A 19,401-nucleotide genomic window follows, 5' to 3' on the forward strand; every position below is an offset into this window, starting at 1 on the left:
TATTATTTTTTTCAACTCCACAATCTAGAATCCACCTTAAAGGCCTACGGATCTCTAACTGTGCCACGGTTACCATGGCAACATGTAAGCATCAGTAACTTTGGCAATGAATGCTAATATGATAGCATATAAAGACCAGGTAGCGGCATCCCCATTGTTCTTTAACAACTGCCTTTATTGTCCTTTAAACGCTTTTCTTAAGCCTTTTTTTTTGCCAAATGCATTGAGAACCAGCGGAAGAACACCACCTGCTGGAATTATGTATGAACAAATCAGGGAGAGGGGGAAAGACGTTTTTTGTACCTTTACTTTGCATAACCTTTGATATGTATGCTAATTCCAAGCAGTTCTCTCCTGCCGCGCCTGTACGGCCTAACAAAAGAAAATCATTTCACTTATCTGACGAAAGGGAATAATCAATATTCCTTCACTCAGAGGCAGTGAGACGAGATGGAAGATTAGATGTGTCTGCTTTCAGGAGATTGTCCCAGGCATCACTGTAGACACAGCGCCCAATAAAAAAGGTGCCGTGCCGGAGGGCTTTCGGTTTCTTGTAGAAATAAAGAGCTGTGGAAAATTAAAAAGATCCAAAGTGTTTATTGCATAACCCTCTGGGAACTTTGAGTTTCCGATACAGCTATTATGCAGAGGGAGGAGATGAGGTCTAAAATTTACAAATGTTCTGATGGCATATTTATTGTAGTCTTTATTATTCAGTCTTCACTTTCGTTTTCCAGTTAAAACATTCATTAAGTATAGGTTCTTCATTTTTCAGCACTAGGAAAAATGCAGAAAACACTGACTGGCCACTTTATTAAATACACCTCTGTGCTTCTACACACATTGTCCATTGTTATCTTCCTAGTCAGGACCCCCATAGGACCACCACAGAGCAAGTAGCATTTGTGAGGTGGTTTATTCTTAGCACTGTGTGATGGTAGTGTGTTAATGTGTGTTGTGCTGGTTTGAGAGGATCAGAAACAGCAGTGCTGCTGGAGTTTTTCAACGCTATGTCCACTTACTGTCCACCCTTACATTATTGGTCCACCTTGTAGATGTAAAGTCAGAGATGATAGCTCACCTGTTGCTGCACAGTTTGTGTTGGTCACCCTCTAGTCCTTCATCAGTGGACAAAGAAGGCTGTTGGCTGGATATTTTTGGTTGATGGACTACTCTCAGTCCAGCAGGGACACTAAGGTGACACTAAGCACTGCTGTGACTGATCCACATGCACCAGCACAGCACTCATTAACACATCACCACCATGTCAGTGTCACTGCAGTGCTGAGAGTGATCCTGCTCTGTGGTGGTCCTGGGGGAGGGTCCTGAAAGGGGGCTAACAAAGCATGAGAAACAGATGTACTACAGTCTGTATTGTATAACTACAAAGTGATCCTATATAGTAAATACAATGGATCCTGAGTGTAGAAACAAGGAGATGTACTTAATGAAGTGTCCTGTCTGTGTACAGTTAACATATATTAAGCCTATCTTAATATAATAGCATTTTTTCAGTGTCCACACTCACAATCCAAGTAATCCCAAACACGTTCAGTGATGTTGAGGTCTGGAGTCTGGAATGGTCCGTCCATTGTTCTGAGAACACCAGCAGCTTGTCTGTTTCATTTGGAAGTGTTCTTCTTTTTTGTTTATTCCCTTTTCTCAGTAGTGATGTCTTCTTTTCAGATCTGAAGCAGGAGTGGAGCTAGATTTTTTCCCCTTGTCTCTAAAAGATGAAAGCTTTAAGTTTTTTCTAATGGTGACAGGTTCAGCAGTCGTTGCTCCTAGACACTTATATTTCATAATAATGGCGCTTACAGTTGACTAGGGCAGATCTAACAGGGCAGAAATTTCACAAACTGACCTGTGGTAATGGTGACATCCTATGAAAGTGCCACATTTAAAGTTTTTAAGCTCATTTACTGAGCTTTTGAGTACGACCCATTCTACTGCCAGTGTTTGTCTATGGAGTTTACATGGCTGTGTAGTTGATTTTATACACCTTTTAGCAATAGGAGTGGCTGAAACTCAGTAATTAGGAGTAGTGTCCACATACTTTTGCCATATTTCTGAAAGTTACACTTTCACAGCCTTTCAAGAACTATTATTCTTTTTTCTTCCTTGATTTCCAAGGACAAGGCCATTAGCAAAAACAGGTACAGGAAAGAAAACACACTTTGAGATTCATGGGGCGACACCGCAGTGCCTCGATTCATCTGAAATTAAAATGCTGCTGAATTATTGACCGAGATATTCCCGAATTCCCAACCGTTTCTAATTATCTGCTTCTGTTCCCAATAGGACGGACCCGAGGCCGGACAGACGGTGAAGGTAAGGACTTAATAAGGCACTTCCTTTAAATTTATCATGAGGCCTCGGTGACACTTATCTTGTATTAAATAATAATTGCATTTCATTTGCGGGCCCCAAACTCTTGGAGCATGTCAATTATTAATAGATCTACTTTAAAATGCTTTGTCTATATCTTTGTGGTGAAGGCTAGGCTGTCATACTCTGAGACAGGAGGGCCTTTGGGTAGATCTGAGGCTCTACTGCATTTAACGTCAGTGCATTATGTCCACATTTGGGCGAAATAAATGGACTTAAAAGAAGGAAAACGCTGCCTATTATAATGTGTGAATGTTTTGGGATGATTGGGTCAATATAAACTTTGAAAACCAAAGTAACAGACACCTATAAGGTCACTGTTTCAGAGAACTGGTTGTGAGTGTGTCACATCAACACAAGTTTGTCTTTTGGCAATAATTGTAGTGATGTAATATATTTATGCGGCAATGATGTACATGTACATGTAAAGGGAAACTTTGTTTGTTTGTTTAAATTTCTACAGTCACAGAGATAGTCTGGGCACCCCTGGTCTAATGGCACGTTTTGTTGATTTTAATAAGTACTGTTGTAAATCTTTTTCTGTGCCAGCGAAGAGAGTCTGGAGACCAGATGTACTGATGTAGTTCTTTATTTAGGGGCATGTTGTGACATCAGCTATGACCCAGTCTGTATTTGAAAACTGCTCTGTCCATCTGCACTCTCTGTCCCCTCAGATCTTCCTCTTACCCAGCTTACACTCACTAGTCTGTTCAGATATTTAATATCGCTGTGTGTTTAAAACATGGTAACTTCATAGGAGAGGCCAGAAAAAGCTAAAAGAGTGTTATGGTAAATAAAGAAAATAAGCAATAAAGGAAAAACATAGTCAAATAAACAAACAAAAAAATCCACAGTACACACCCTCTACTGTTCTGCACATTTTGATTCACAATTTTAATTACTATTCAGTTTTTTTTTCTACGGAATTTTACATATCTTCATTTTACACACTGGAAAAAATAAAAGAGAAAATGTGCAAAGTTTATGGCACATTTGATATATTTTTTTCAGTATGTTAAACTCAGCAAATAAATAAAAGTTGGGCACTAATATTTGCAGAAAAACACCATATTTACATTTGTTTCCTGTGTGAAATGTTTCATTATAGAGAAACCCACTAAGTCAGATTTCTTTACACGGGTGGTGATAGGAACCAGGTGTCGTAAAACATGCCTATTTTATTTGCTGTCTATTTCCATGTGTCTTCTGAGCTTTTATACTGTATGCAATGTTGATAAGAGGAAATAGTGGTAAATCTGAAAAAAATAAGGGACTGTTTTGCCTTACAACATCCTGCATGTACCTCTCCCTCATAAATGTATTAAAAAAAAAGGCAAAATCTGATGTCAAAACTATCATGAATAATAATAATAATAATAAGAAGAAGAAGTTCAATTTATATAGCGCCTTTCACAAACCCTAGGACGCCTTACATCATAAAAAATAATAATAATAATACTACAGAGAGCAAAAAGGAAGGTTTTTAACAGGGATTTGAAGAAAGACAGAGAAGAGCAATTACGAAGAGTGGAGGGTAGAGAATTCCAGAGTTTGGGGGTGGCAGCACTGACAGATCTGCCACCCATAGTAAAAAGTCTAGTTGAGGGAACTGTGAGGAGTCCAGCATTAGAAGATCGGCGAGCACGAGAGGGACAATATAAAGAAACGAGATCAGAAAGGTACGTCAGAGCCAGACCATGTAAAGCCTTGAAGGTAAGAAGAAGGATTTTGTACTTGATCCTAGAACTAATAGGAAGCCAGTGCAACTGTCGAAGAATGGGAGTGGTATGAGCTGTGCGCTTGGTGGAGGTAAGACCCTTGGCTGCTGAATTTTGGACGTACTGAAGACGGTTGATTAGTTTAACTGGAAGGCCCTAGAAAAGTGAGTTACAGTAGTCGATGCGAGAGAAGATGAAGGCATTCATCAACATTTTAGCATCAGTGTCACTCAGCATATGGCGTAAGCGTGCAATGTTACGCAGATGATAAAATGCAGTTTTAGTGACGAGCTTCATGTGAGACTCATATTTTAGATTATAGCATTCTGGGATGTTGCTATTAAAACGCTTCAGACGTCTGGTTCCGATCACCACCACTGTGACCAATTCTGACTTTGTAGCAGTTCATTGCACATCAAGCCACTCTGAACGACATTGTTTGCATCTTAAACATGAAGAATGTTAAAAAAAGAACAAGCAAACAAACAAAAAGGGGAATTTCATTTCAATCCACTGCTTTCTTCACCGTTTGCTTTGCTCATGAACTGCTGCCTGCAGTAGGCCTGGGTTTCTCAGCTGTGTTCATTTAGGTCTCAATGTCTGCAGGTTTTCTTTTCAGGCTGGTACAACCCCCATGATTTCCCTAATTAGGCCTGTTTCTTCATTAAGGAGGTCATTAGAAGCTCATTAGTGAAAATCAGGTAGTCTTGTGCAAGCTTGGAATGAATAACTATGGGCCATGGTTAGCATCACTATTCTAATCTAGCATGCCTCAATATTCCTGAGGAGTTTGATTAGCTTGGTCTGTTGTAAAACCCCAATTCCGATGAAGTTGAGACATTGCGTAAAACATAAATAAACACAGAATATGATGAATTGCAAATCCTTTTCAACCTATATTCAAATGAATACACTACAAAGACAAGATGTTTAATGTTCAAATGGATAAACTTTATTGTAAGCAGAACAATAAAAACGCCTGGAGACAAGACGGGGTGTGTGGAGTCAAAACAACTTAGAAAATATAATTTCAATGGATTATGGTACAGTTATGTTCCCTGACTAAAGGTGCTGAGATGTACACAGAGACAGTTGCGTACCTTTGTTTCTGAGAGTGTGGTAGTTTTTAGGCTTCTAGATCTGGTTTTGAGCTGATTTATGTATTTATATTGCACATATCTTCTATTTTGATGTCATTCTTTATTACAAAAGTCATGTTTGCTTGCATTATGTAGTGGATAAACATGCAGGCTAGACTTCTTAACTGCCTTTGTCAAAGGGCCTATATTGCAGTGACCATAGTGATTGTTTCATAACCTTCAGTCCATGGTCGGCAATGAAGCTAAGCAAGTGTACTGGCCTTCCCACATTTTCCACATGCTAATTTCCTTATTGAATACATTAATAGTGTTGTCTCTAATGTGCACATACTCATTTTTTATTGCATATGGAATGCCATATTAATTATACATTTATAGCGGTTGCAGTGAGCACTGGCAGTAGCCTGAAGTGCTGAGTAATATTGAAATGTTAATGGTGTAATTTGAGGGGAGGTTGTAAAGCTAAGGGACTCTGAGGCAGCCCCACAATCCCGATGACTCTAATCAGTCCCGCGGCCATCGGATCCACCATCTCCAACTCGCCGCATAAGTATCTGGTTTTACATCAAAAGCATAACATTTAATTTCTTATTGAACAGAAGCCATATGTCTGCTTTGCATTTTTCTCTGAAGCTACATAATTCCACATCACTTAGAACTCAAAGCTGAGGCTAAATCCAGGTCGTATCCTGTGAAACCTTAGAGGTTCATATTCGAATGTAATTATGTGTTTACATGTTGATGTACAGTCCTGCAAAATTTCCAGTCGAAGTAGCCATTCAGCAAGTTCATTTCTCAAATGTGTGCCTGTATTTTACCAGAAGCCTTAAACAACTAAAATAAAACATTCAAATATTTCATTTTTCAGTATTTAGTGTGTCCAACCTTTGCTTTTATTTCAGCTTCCATTCTTTTCTAGAGATTTGCTCTCAGTTTATATTATATATTTATATTTTATTTTTAATAATTTATATATTATTTTTGTGGCTCTCACGATTCAATTAAGCCCAAAGACTTACAGTGATGTTGAACATATACTGATCCTGTTTGAACTTTTGGAAACACATTTTTAAAAATGATTTTGCTTTGGCTTTTTACTTAGTCTACATTGCTATGAAATCCAAGGTGGTTGATAAGACATTGCTAGGTCTTTATTTTGGTATTCTAAGTGTGTGTGTGTGTGTGTGTGTGTGTGTGTGATATTGGGTCATTTCTGTTGGTCCATTCTTCATGAAATTTACACACCATGTAAAAAGCAACAGGTACTTTCAAATTATGTCAAAAACTAAAAAACGACAAAAAAGAAGAAACGAGATTTATATATATTTATATATATTTATGTAGCTTGAAGGTTTAGGACCCACATCTCTGACAGAACCTGACAGACTTCAGTTTGGTCTGTACCACAATAGCAGGTGTGAAAGGTGCCTTGGCGCAATGGTCAAGACCAAAGGACCATAATTTGGTTCAACCAAAAGAGGTGGTCTCAGTGCAGATCAAACTGAAGCATAGTTTGGTTTGTTTGCAGTGTCAAAATACTTTTTGGATGGATCGAATTTTTGCACCAATTACTGGACTTAGAGGCAGGTCATCATCAACCGTTGAAGAATAGATGAAGAAGAAGTTAAAATCAGCCATGATAGCACACAGCGAGAAGAGGCAGAACATTTAACCAAAGTCATTTTGAGAAAATGCATGAAAATGCTGAAACTTATACCTTAATTTCTGAGAGGATAAGACAAAGAGCATATTCATTTATCAGATAAACAGTACTTGTGCAGTAAAATGTGCAGAAGTCTGTTCTCTGTAGAACATCATTAAAAGAGATCATTTTACCAGGGGTGTCCAAACTTGTGCATAGGACAGTATAACCTCTGAGGGTTCATTTTTTAGGTAATTTTATTGTAATATTGAATGCCACACCCATTTTGCCTGATTTGGAAGCCATTTGCTTGCTGTGTTTTTACTTTGCTTTTACATCATGGTGCCTATAAGACGCAAGTATTTCCTCAAAGCCTTTAATATCAAGAGGTCCTCTCAAATAAGCAGCAGTGTCCTCTTCACATAAGTGGCTGGTCCTTGAGATAATGAGAGAAAATGCTGTGATGGCTCAGGTCTAACAAGCCCATTTGAGTTGTTATCAGTCCATCACTATGATTGGCCGGAGCTGCGTCATCTTTAAAGCGAGCCAGCATGTTTACCCTGAGATACGCATGGGCTGTTTTGATGTTGGAGTTGGGTATTCTCAGTGGGAGGGCTGCTTGTGTGAAACGGAAAGGTTGTCGTCTGCTTTTATCTGAGCCTCACAGTCACTCATTCGACCTCGTTTGCTCGATAAGTTGTCATTGAGAAAGGCCGAGGTAAGTAATTGCAATCTCACTTGGATGCAGAGATACTTAAAACTTACTAGTGATTTGAAGGCTTTTAGCTCTGCTTCTGAAGAAGAGTGCTTTGGTCAGTTCTTGATTGGGCCCTCATAAAAGAGACCTTCAATAAAGACACCATTCAGTAGCCTGTGAATTGCTCTTTTTATATTTGTTGGAAAGTAGGTATAAAAGTTTCATGTAACTAATACCAGGCAATGAATTACATGAGTGGTGAAGCAGGTGCACATGATACAGGAGCACTTTGTAGTTCTGCAGTTACAGACTGTAGTCCATCTGTTTCTAGCCATACTTTTAGCCCCCTTTCACCCTGTTGTTCACTGGTCAGGACCCCCAGAGGACAGGACCACCACAGTGCAGATATTATTTGGGTGGTGGATCCTTCTCAGCAGTGCAGTGACACTGACTCGGTGGTGGTATGTTAGTGTGTGTTGTGCTGGGGTTTTTAAACACTGTGTTTGCTTATTGTCCACTCTATAAAACTCACCTACCTTGTTGTAGATGTAAAGTCAGCAACAGTAGCTCATCTGTTGCTGCACAGTTTGTCTCTAGTCCTGGTCACAGGACGCTGTTGGCAGGATGTTTTTGTCTGGTGGGCTGTTCTCAGTCCAGCAGTGATGCCATCGGTACGTCGGTGTCACTTCAGTGCTGAGAAATATCCCCCGCCCAAATAATACCTGCTCTCTAGTGGTATTATTAGTGGTATTATAGTGAATGTAAAAATAGGTGTGCTTAACGAAATGGCCTAGCAACATCTCAATGACTCCCTGGATACCATAGCAATGGCCTAGCAAAACTTTATCAACCTCAGGAGATTCCATAGCAGCTGCCTAAAAACACCTAGTAACCACCTGGGATAACTTAGCTAGAGCATAGCAATGCTTAACAACCACCTGGGATAACATAAGCGATGATCTTGCAATAACTTAGCAACCATCTTGGATATCATAGCAAAGGCCTAGCAACATCTTAGCAACTACCTAGAACAAAATAGCAACCACCTGGGATAACCTAACCATGGCTTTGCAAAGGTAATTCAAAGTTCAGTCAAAAACATCCCCCTTCTAGTTATGATTTCAGTTTAATAAAAAAACGCTAAACTTGTCCTGTTTTAAATGTTTTCCATTTATGCCTTGTATTGGTCATTTCTTGACATCAAATCAAACAGAAAACATCTGTGCAAACTTGAACCAGTTGTTGCAGGGTATCAGTCAAATGTAGATGTAATTCATTCTGTAACTAACTATGTAATTATTATGTAATTACATATAAATGAGAGTTTTCATTAGGTGGTAAATGCTGACTTTAATTTAGCAAATTAAAATCCTGAAGAACATAACATTGAATAAAAATATCCCTCCAAAAATCCTGTAAAGATCAGTCGTGGTCACACTCCTAACAATAATGCATCTCCTGCAATGAATGTAGAAAATGTTATAGTTGTTTTAATGTAGGTGTTAAATGTAGGCAGACGTTTGCTCATTATGTACTGCTTCTAGAAAAAAATATAGTTGTCCACTTGTGATGCCACTAAAAGACTAAAACATTGTGCAGTAGGAACATTCTGCTGATGTTTTATGTTCACTGATACACGTCACATGTTGCAAGAGTAGGTCCTTAAACATATCTGCGCTGAATATTTCCAAAATTGACACTTTTGAGCCAAAGACAATGTCAAGTTTCATTTTCCTGTGAGAGTTAATCCTTTCTAGTGATGAGTAGATGGACCATGAGGTGGAAAGTTTGAGAACCCCATCGCAATATGTTTATCAAACATATTGTAACATTTTACTTGGCCCTTTATAGATGATTAATAGGTTATCAGTAAGCATGTGAACACATTGAAGTAAATATCTTGAAGATGTTCTGTTGATACTTTACCTACATTAAGTAGATGTTTTGTTAATATGTTACTTCCATTATGCAAAACTGAACCGTTCCCAACCTTACCCAACACCTAATCCTCACCAAGGCCCTAATCCTAACCCCAACCTTAACCTCAACCCAAAACCTAACCCTCACCAAGGTTCTAATCCTAACCCTAACCTTAACCTGAACCCAAACCTGACCCTCACCAAGGCCCTAATCCTAACCCTAACCTTAACCTAAACCCAAACCTGACCTTCACCAAGGCCCTAATCCTAACCCTAACCTTAACCTGAACCCAAACCTGACCCTCACCAAGGCCCTAATCCTAACCCTAACCTTAACCTAAACCCAAACCTGACCTTCACCAAGGCCCTAATCCTAACCATAACCTTAACCTCAACCTAAAACCTAATCCTCACCAAGGTCCTAATCCTAACCCCAACCTTAACCTCAACCCAAAACCTAACCCTCACCAAGGTTCTAATCCTAACCCTAACCTTAACCTGAAGCTGAACCCAAACCTGACTCTCACCAAGGCCCTAACCCTAACCTTAACCTCAACCCAAAACCTAACCCTCACCAAGGCCCTAATCCTAACCCCAACCTTAACCTCAACCCAAAACCTAACCCTCACCAAGGTCCTAATCCTAACCCTAACCTCAAACCAAAACCTAACCCTCACCAAGGTCCTAATCCTAATCCTAACCTCAACCCAAAACCTAATCCTCACTAAGGCCTAATCCTAACCTTAACCTTAACCCAAAACCTAACCCTCACCAAGGTCCTAATCCTAATCCTAACCTCAACCCAAAACCTAATCCTCACTAAGGCCTAATCCTAACCTTAACCTTAACCCAAAACCTAACCCTCACCAAGGTCCTAATCCTAATCCTAGCCTCAACCCAAAACCTAATCCTGACCCTCATATGTTTTTAACATATAACTGAGAGTCCATTGAGTGTTGGTTTCATCTTAAAAGGACCACTCAAAAGAAAGTGTTACCAAGCAAACTCCAGGCTCTGAAGGGTTAACAGGCTGAGACTGTGCGGTTGTGACTGCTCTCATTACGTGGTTAATGTACATAGTTAACAAAATAAGCTTCTCCAGAATCCAGTCAGATCTTTAAATCCACAAGCCAGCCTGAGAGGAAGCACGTAAAGCAAAAACCACTACGAAAGGGGGACAGGCATGAGTGTAAATATTCGCTGCTGGTTAATGGATGGGATTGGGAGCGCTTGGTTCTTGTGTTTCTTTCTTTTCTGTTTTCCTTTCTTTCTTTCTTTTATTTATTTATTTATTTATTTGCCGCCACCGCTGTTAATGTTGCTTTCACTTCCCCCTCGTCTCATCTCCTTCGTGTTCATTAGCCCTGCAGTGCATGCTGGTAGCATCAATCCTCCCCAGCAGAGAAAAACAACCCTGCGGCCATACCATTAACAGCAAGGCGCGAGTTGTGCCGCACCGAACCCCACGTCCTCAATCACCGCTTCTAGTGGTTACGGCATCCTAAAATGGAGTTTTGGACTTATTTCTTTGGCCTGGAAGTTCCGTGCTGCAAGTTGGACTGAGTTGAGGGTGTTATGGCTGAGAAGTATGACGATATGTTATCATTACCATCATTAATTACCAGTGCCGTAATTACTAGTGCCGGACAGTAACTAAGTAAATATAATCAGTTACTGTACTTAAGTCGTTTTTTGTGTATCTGTACTGAAGTTTTTCCATTTTGGGCGACTTTTTCCTTTCACTCCACTACATTTCAAAGTCAAATATCCGAATTTTTACCACTGTATTTTGAGAAATCTGGTTTATGTGTGTACAAAAATGTAACATGTCAAAATGAAAGAAGTGCAAAGCAAGAACACCAAACAGGGCACAGCGGTCACTTTGTTTTGAGCTTGTTTTTACCTGTTGGACATATCGACCCAGTGCAAGCATATGTTCAACGTCACTGCAGCAGTGTAACTTTTGGGAGAGTCTATTCAACAGAAATGATGAACTAACCTAACTTTGTGTAAATAGACCACAATATAGAAATATGTCCACATAAAATGAGTTAATGAAGCGAGTCTTGTTACAAAAATGGTAACAGGAGTCATAATTAATCTTTTAGTACTTTTACTTTTGATACTTAAGTACATTTAATGGCAAATACTTTTGTGCTTATACTGAAGTGGACGTCTAAACGGAGGAACTTTTACTTTTACTAGAGTAATATTTTACCTTGGGTAACTCAAGTGCATAATTTGTGTACATCGTCCACCACTGTTAATTATGTCGCAGTCATCCTGCAATGCACATTTCAATCATAAATCATAAAAAAACAGGTTTAGACCAATTATAAAGAGCATACAAGGTCGGTGTTTAAATAATGCATAGTAACAAGCCGCTGATTGGATGTTAGTCAACCCAGTTTAATACCCATTTTAATAACAATTTTACAGCATGTAGTATTTCAGTATCGTTATGTTTACAACCCCAATTCCAATGAAGTTGGGACGTTGTGTAAAACATAAATAAAAACAGAATACGATGATTTGCAAATCCTTTCAACATATATTCAAATGAATACACTACAAAGACAAGATAATTAATGATCAAATAGATAAACTTTATTGTTTTTTGCAAATATTCACTCATTTTGAATTTGATGCCTTCAACATGTTCCAAAGAAGTTGGGACAGGGGCGTGTTTACCACTGTGTTACATCACTTTTCCTTTTAACAACACTTAATAAGTGTTTGGGAACTGAGGACACTAATTGTTGAAGCTTTGTAGGTGGAATTCTTTCCCATTCTTGCTTGATGTACAGCTTCAGTTGCTCAACAGTCCGGGCTCTCCGTTGTCGTATTTTGCGCTTTATAAAGTGCCACACATTTTCAATGGGAGACAGGTCTGGACTGCAGGCAGGCCAGTCTAGTACCTGCACTCTTTTACTACGAAGCCACGCTGTTGTAACACGTGCAGAATGTGGCTTGGCACTGTCTTGCTGAAATAAGCAGGGACGTCCCTGAAAAGACGTTGCTTGGATGGCAGCAGATGTTGCTCCAAAACCTGTATGTACCTTTCAGCATTAATGGTGCCTTCACAGATGTGCAGGTTACCCATGCCATGGACACTAACAGCCACCACACCATCAGAGATGCTGGCTTTTGAACTTTGTGCTGATAACAATCCAGACAGTCCTTTTCCTCTTTGGCCCGGAGGACACGACGTCCATGATTTCCAAAAACAATCTGAAATGTGAACTCGTCAGACCACAAGACACTTTTCCACTTTGTGTCAGTCCATCTCAGATGAGCTCGGGCCCAGAGAAGCCGGCGGCGTTTCTGGGTGTTGATATATGGCTTTCGCTTTGCATGGCAGAGTTTTAACTTGCACTTGTAGATGGAGCGACGAACTGTGTTCACTGACAGTGGTTTTCTGAAGTGTTCCTGAGCCCATGTGGGAATATCCGTTACAGAATGATGTTGGTTTTTAATGCAGTGCCGCCTGAGGGATCGAAGGTCACGGCCATTCAATGTTGATTTTCTGCCTTGCTGCTTACTTGCAGAGATTTCTCCAGATTCTCTGAATCTTTTGATGATATTATGGACTGTAGATGATGAAACCCCTAAATTCCTTGCAGTTGCACGTTGAGAAACATTGTTGTTAAACTGTTGGACTATTTGCTCACGCAGTTGTTCACAAAGTGACACTCACCTGTTTCCAATTAACCTGTTCACCTGTGAAATGTTCCAAACAGGTGTTTGTTGAGCATTCCTCAACTTTCCCAGTCTTTTGTTGCCCCTGCCCCAACTTCTTTGGAACGTGTTGCAGGCATCAAATTCAAAATGAGTGAAACTTGAAATCTGAGGATCCCAGCAGTCCCAAATACGTTCAGTGATGCTGAGGTCTGGACTCTGTGATGGCCAGTCTATTGTTTCCTTTTCTCAATGATGGCTGGCTCAACACAATTAAAAATGTTTAAGTTTATTAAGTTTAATGAATAATGTAATAATATAAAATATTTCATAAAAAGGAAAATAAAGAGGGTTGAAGGAGGACTCAAGGAGGACGCTGGAGGATTCAGTGCTGCAGCAGCCATAGTTTATTCGCACACCAAACAACTCAAGCAAACCCAAATAACCAAAGCTGTGCTGGCCACTTTTCAGTGTCTCAAGCTTTCCAGCTCTTCAGTCCTCCGCTGCTGCTCGTCCCTCTCTCGCTCTGGTCCCTCTCTGCTCTTTTTAAAAGCCAGCATCAGCTGCAATGAGCACCTGAGCTGAGAAGGAATGAGAGCTCGCTGCTCTGCCTCCTCGTCACTGGCCCCAGCTCTCAGCTCAGCCGCCCGGGTCAAGTGTGAGGTATAGTGATGCGGCCTCGCTGCAGAGCTCGGGACTCACTCTTTGGCCTGGGGCCTCTTGTGGCCAGCACTGCTGTCCTCCTCCTCCTGCCATCACTCGCATGACTCTCCTCCCTCGGTGGAGCTCGGGCTTTGAGCTCCGCACCCTGGCCACTCGCGGCTCTCTTCCTGCCGTCCTTGCTGAGGTTCATCGCCACTTGGTGTTCGGTGGGTGGGCGCATACCACATATTTACTGTCCACTCTTTGCCTTTATTACAGCTTCTGTTCTTTTCAGGTTACTTACTTTCAGATTTCCAAAGTTCAGTCTTAGAAGGTGGCTGCATTTTCATTACTTTCCAGTAGTCCTAAACACATTCAGTGATGTTGAGGTCTGGACACTGGGGTGGACAGTCTACTATTCTGACAACACCAGCAGCTTCTTTGTTTGATCAGATTGTCTTCTTTTTTGTCTGTTTCCTTTTCTTAGTAATGGCTTATTAACAGCTCCACATCCTTGCAGACTCTGTTGACCTGTATTCTCACAGTGAAAGGATGGACAGAAACACCTATGAATTCTGTCAGATGTGAAGCAACGAGTGGAGCTTTGATTTTCTCTTGAAGAGTAAATTACAAAAACCAGTGGATCAGGGAGGGCTTGGCATACCTAATCGCCTGCTCTACCACTATGCTTTTTGCTTGAGACACTTGGTGCGATGGTCACTTCCCCCCTGAAAGAGCTCCACTTTGGTTCGATATAGAGAGCCATGTATGCCACCCCCTTCCTGTTATTAGTTGTCCTTCTGTTGTGAAGTCAGATCACCCAGTCATTTCACATCTTCAGTGGGTATGGTGCAAAGTCTCAAAGCTGGTTGGGTTCAGTCCATTTTTGAACAACCTTTCCAGCATATGGTCAAATCCTAAATTATGTATTGGCAAGTTTCCGTTTCTGTGGAAGGTTTGGGTACTGCAGGGCATTCATATGGTGGAGGACCTATATGTAGGGGATTCTCTTAAATCCTTTGAGTGTCTCCAGCATGAATATGGACTGCCCCTTAATTCTCCAAATTCACAGTCTTTGCTCACACGTGTTTGGGGCTGGTACACAACCCCCACAGGCAAAGGATCAAAAACATTTCTTTAATTTGCTCGGCCTTGGTCATGAAGCATCTAGGTATTACTATATTCTGCTATATATAGTCCATCAAACCCTCTTCGCTAAAACCAGCATGGGAAAAAGATTTATATGTTACATTCACTGATAATGATTGGATAAATATTCTAAGGAAATCAAAGAAAATGTCCAGAGAACTTAGAACTTGGCTTGTACAGTTTAAAATTATTAATCGCTTTTATTGGACACCTAGTAAGTTATTCAGAGCAAACTTGAAAGACTGCCCAATTTGCTGGAGGTGTTCTTTGGAAGGTACACTAACTCACTGTCTGTGGGATTGCTCGGTAATTCAGGACTTTTGGCTGCAGCTACATGGAACCATCGAAATGATAATCGGGGTATCCCTATCTACCCAGCCTATATGTTTTGGGGCATCCAGGCCCTTTGATTTCCTTGACTGATCATGACGGTGATTGGATCCAGACAGCTCTTATGGTAGGCAGGAGGCTACTATTGAGACACTGGAAGTCGTCTCAGGCTCCCACCTTAAGTGAATGGTACGAGTTATTAAATAGAGTGGCCTCCTATGAAAGACTCTCTTTCAGGCTGATCGGGACACCTAATCAGTATTTTAAGAAGTGGCAGAAATTCCTAGGTCATATTGGTTCAGACTCAGCAAACCCCACCTCATCGCGCACACCTGTCCAAATGATCAAATCACATCTGTTAAGGTAGTAGCACTACATATATACCCCCCTCTTATTTATTTATTTATTTGTTGGTTTGTTTTATTATTATTTATTATTATTATTACTGTTTTCTTTTTGTTTTGAAAATAAACAATGTTATACATCATTGATGCTATAATTATATTACTAACATACTGTAACTTTCTTTTCCCTGCTCCTCACTTTGTGATATTTACTACTGTTCTATTTACTATTCTGAGGCTTTGTAAATTCTGCTAATTATAAAGCGTTCAATAAAAATGCTGATCATAAAAAAAATGATTTTCTCTTGAAGATGAAGTTTAACTATTTAATTTTAAGGCTTATTATTCAGTAACTACAGGGACTTCAATGCAAACTAATGGAGCTATTCTTAGGTTATAGAAGTGTGTAATAAAACATTGCATTGTTGAGGGGTTAAGTGCTGTTTATCTGATGGTGACAGGTTTGGTGGTCTACCAGGTCTTGCACGATTGCTTGAAGTCACATGTTCTTGTCTTTGTGGTGCACTCTTGAAAATGAACAACCATTTTTTTTTAACAACCATGTTTAAAGAACTTCCACATCATAAAGGCTGAATACCATGAAAGCTTTTTCCATCCAAGCCAGAAACCATTTAGGAAACTTTATTTTTAAGAGTTCAGCCTTGCTGTTGGTTTGGAATTATGGGTAGGAAGAGTTAAGCATTTTTAAACCCTTATTCTCCAGGGTATATTTTGGTTTGTCCATCTGAAATTATATGACCAATACATAAGGCAAATTATTCAGTAACTGCATGAAATAAATGTGAAGTTTTATTTTATTTGTTTATTTTTTATAAAAGCTCCCCTCACATTAACAGAACGTGTTTTATGAGCACACATATTGCTATCCATCCATCCATCCATCCATCCATCCATCCATCCATCCATCCATCCATCCATCCATCCATCCATTTTCTAAGCCGCTTCTCCATATGCTTACAATTTGCTGCTGAAAGCCAAAAGTCTTAGACGCTTTTTGTATTATTTTATTAAAAATTATTTTTATAGTGTAGATCACCGAAGAGACGCCATCTGTTTATAGTTTATAGCCCAGATTTGTGGAAAAACGGCTCAACTTTTACTAGAAAAAAAATGTGTAAGTTCAGCTTCTTCTTAAGGGTTTAAATGACTTTACCCATCTATTTGACTGGAAAGAGAACAGTTACACCCTCATACGATGCCCACCTTTTGAATGTAGCTTATGAAATGTGACCGTTATGAAGAATATGACACAGTGCATTTTGGAACCACCGGTGGTCTCAAGGAGTTTAAGAGGATACCCTCATTCACAGTTCACAGTCTGCGAGCCAACTGCAGGACCAGCCGCCATCTTCCAGCCCAGTTCCTGAATCATATTTAAAAATAAGCGGCGTAAATTATTAAAAGATGTGGAGAGGATGTTTTTAGAAAGGCTCTAATCTACGCATCTGTGGCTTGTCCCCAAACAGAAATGGGGTGAAATGGAGAACTCCCTTTTTAATCTTTATTTTTATTGCCAACTTAATGACGGGCAATTTTTCAGCCACTCTGAGTTCAAGATGAGATGATATAGATTGTCAATACAAACAAGGTCAAATTGAAATAGATTTCAGATAGGATTTTACACTCGAGTGAATGAACTGTGGCTGTGGACTGGCCGAGAACGCGCATCCATTTGCGGCGCGGCCTGCAGAGGCCTGATGTGATTTCTTATGATTTGGTTCGATCGTTGTGCCTTAATAGGCCTGTAACACGTAGATAGGCGGCGATGGACCTCGCCGAGGTGCACTGGAAGCTTAAATGGAGAGGACTTGTTCTCTGTGCTCCTTAACCAAGTGGAGTAATCTCCATATTTTATAAACTCATTTTCAACATGGAGTTACTCTAAATTAGAATCCTGCCCGGTACTTTTATGAAAACAGATTATCTTGGGCATGTTGCACACCTGCTATGTTATTGCGCTGGCCCCATTTGTCACCAGCGTTATTGCAATCAGGTGCTTGGAGTTAAAGGAAAAAAAGCAGCCCTATGATTGAATAAAAGAGGCGCGCTCTATGGAAGCGAATGCATTTTTACTAACTCCTCCAGCCTAGAGCTACACAAGGACGGAAGAGCGATCTAAGTATTCATATGGCGAAATTGGGTTTCTAGTTGGGGGGAGGGACTCAAGAATTTAGCCATTTGTCTTCCTTAGGAGGATCATTTATCTTGCTTCTAGAGCATGATGGTCTGGAGTACATTAAAAAACTCCTGAATATATACATCATTGCCAGCGTAACCCAGTTGTGCGTATATAGAGTAGTCAGATCAATGACTCTTTCTTCATAATGGATCCATAACCAGTTTATCTTTATGTGTGGAGAAAGTCATTGATGCGTATGTGGGCCCTGGTTAGTGTTGGACTTTTTTTTTTTTCTCTCCGAGTGACACATTATACTCTGCTCCGTGTAGATTGCCCAGAGATATTGATTGTCTTAGGAGTGCTACTTGTCACGCGCCGGGCGTCTATTGAACCACCTAGCGTACTTCACTTGAGCGCAGTCCAATTAACATTATTAACTCCCCCAATCCTGTTTGTTTATAGTCTATGAAGAATAAATTGTTTCCTGATGCTCCTTTAGCTAAACCCCCTTGGAGACGAAGGATTGTAGTCAGCAAAGGCTTAAAGTCTGAGCTTCAAAAGTAATTGATATCTAGAGTGCAGTCTCTGTGGTGTTGGACTGAGGGTTCCTCAGCTTAGTCTTGTGTACCACCTTATTCACTTAAATTTAATTATCCGCCATGCCTGTGGAATGGTGTAGATTGAAACTGTATGGAAAAGCTTACGCTGTGTTTATATTACGATGGTACATGGACAACAGCATGCTGGGTGTTCCATTAGGAGCCTGGCCAATTCCTGTTTCTCCCATTATATCAAAAACATTGCAGCGAAACACTAGAGGCCACAACGGAGTCCTTAGTGAATGGGGGTGAATGCATCTAAAAACAACATATTAAATGTTTCTAGCCATTTATGTATTCCATTAAAAAAGTCAAAGCAAGTTTACAGTATCTTTCCATTTTTCTGCTTCAAAAAAAATATATACAGTAGAATGCTAGAATTATGGCTACTTAATGATGATGGTTTCGGCTCAGCTCATTTGCTGAGGGATGTTCACTCTCACTGATATCAAGAAAGTGGGGTACAGAATATGACAGCGGTGTTGAAATATGGTGCTGCGCTATGTCTAGAAAATGAGTGCAGTTTTTGTACAAAAATGATGACAAATAATAACACATCTTTGGACTGTTGAGGGAAACCAGAGTACCTGGACAAAACCAACATAGATACGGGGAGAACATGCAAACTCCACACAGAAAGAACCCTGGTTGCCCTGGGTAATTGAACCCAGGCTCAATATTACTTTACATACTATAAAAAAAAAATCTACAGTTTTGCGCAGAAACTCCATAGAAGCCTTTTCATCCAATCCTCAGACGAAAACAGAGAACATTATTGGGTAGAAATTCTTCTCATTAGAAATTCGTATTTCTTATATATATATATATATATATATATATATATATATATATATATATATATATATATATATATATATGTGTGTGTGTGTGTGTGTGTGTGTGTGTGTGTGTGTATATATATATATATATATATATATATATATATAATTTCATTTGTATTTTTTTGATGCAGTTAAATTGCTGCCCTCAGATCAGTGCATCATAAAGCATTCATGCATTTTTACAATCTTAATGTATGTACTTTATGTAACACT

The 19,401-nt window shown here is 39.8% G+C and overlaps 1 protein-coding gene across 2 annotated transcripts in view; it reads left to right on the forward strand.

The window, feature by feature from the left end:
* Window positions 1–19,401, forward strand: part of fhit (fragile histidine triad diadenosine triphosphatase) — a 476,955-nt gene that overhangs the window by 376,981 nt on the left and 80,573 nt on the right. For both annotated transcript variants that reach the window (XM_037532128.1, XM_017710626.2), the window contains one exon: window positions 2,302–2,331. In XM_037532128.1, the coding sequence (XP_037388025.1) occupies window positions 2,302–2,331 (30 nt within the window). The remainder of the gene's footprint in view (window positions 1–2,301; window positions 2,332–19,401) is intronic.

This window comes from Pygocentrus nattereri, chromosome 21, assembly GCF_015220715.1.
Source record: "Pygocentrus nattereri isolate fPygNat1 chromosome 21, fPygNat1.pri, whole genome shotgun sequence".
In the NCBI taxonomy this organism is placed as follows: domain Eukaryota; kingdom Metazoa; phylum Chordata; class Actinopteri; order Characiformes; family Serrasalmidae; genus Pygocentrus; species Pygocentrus nattereri.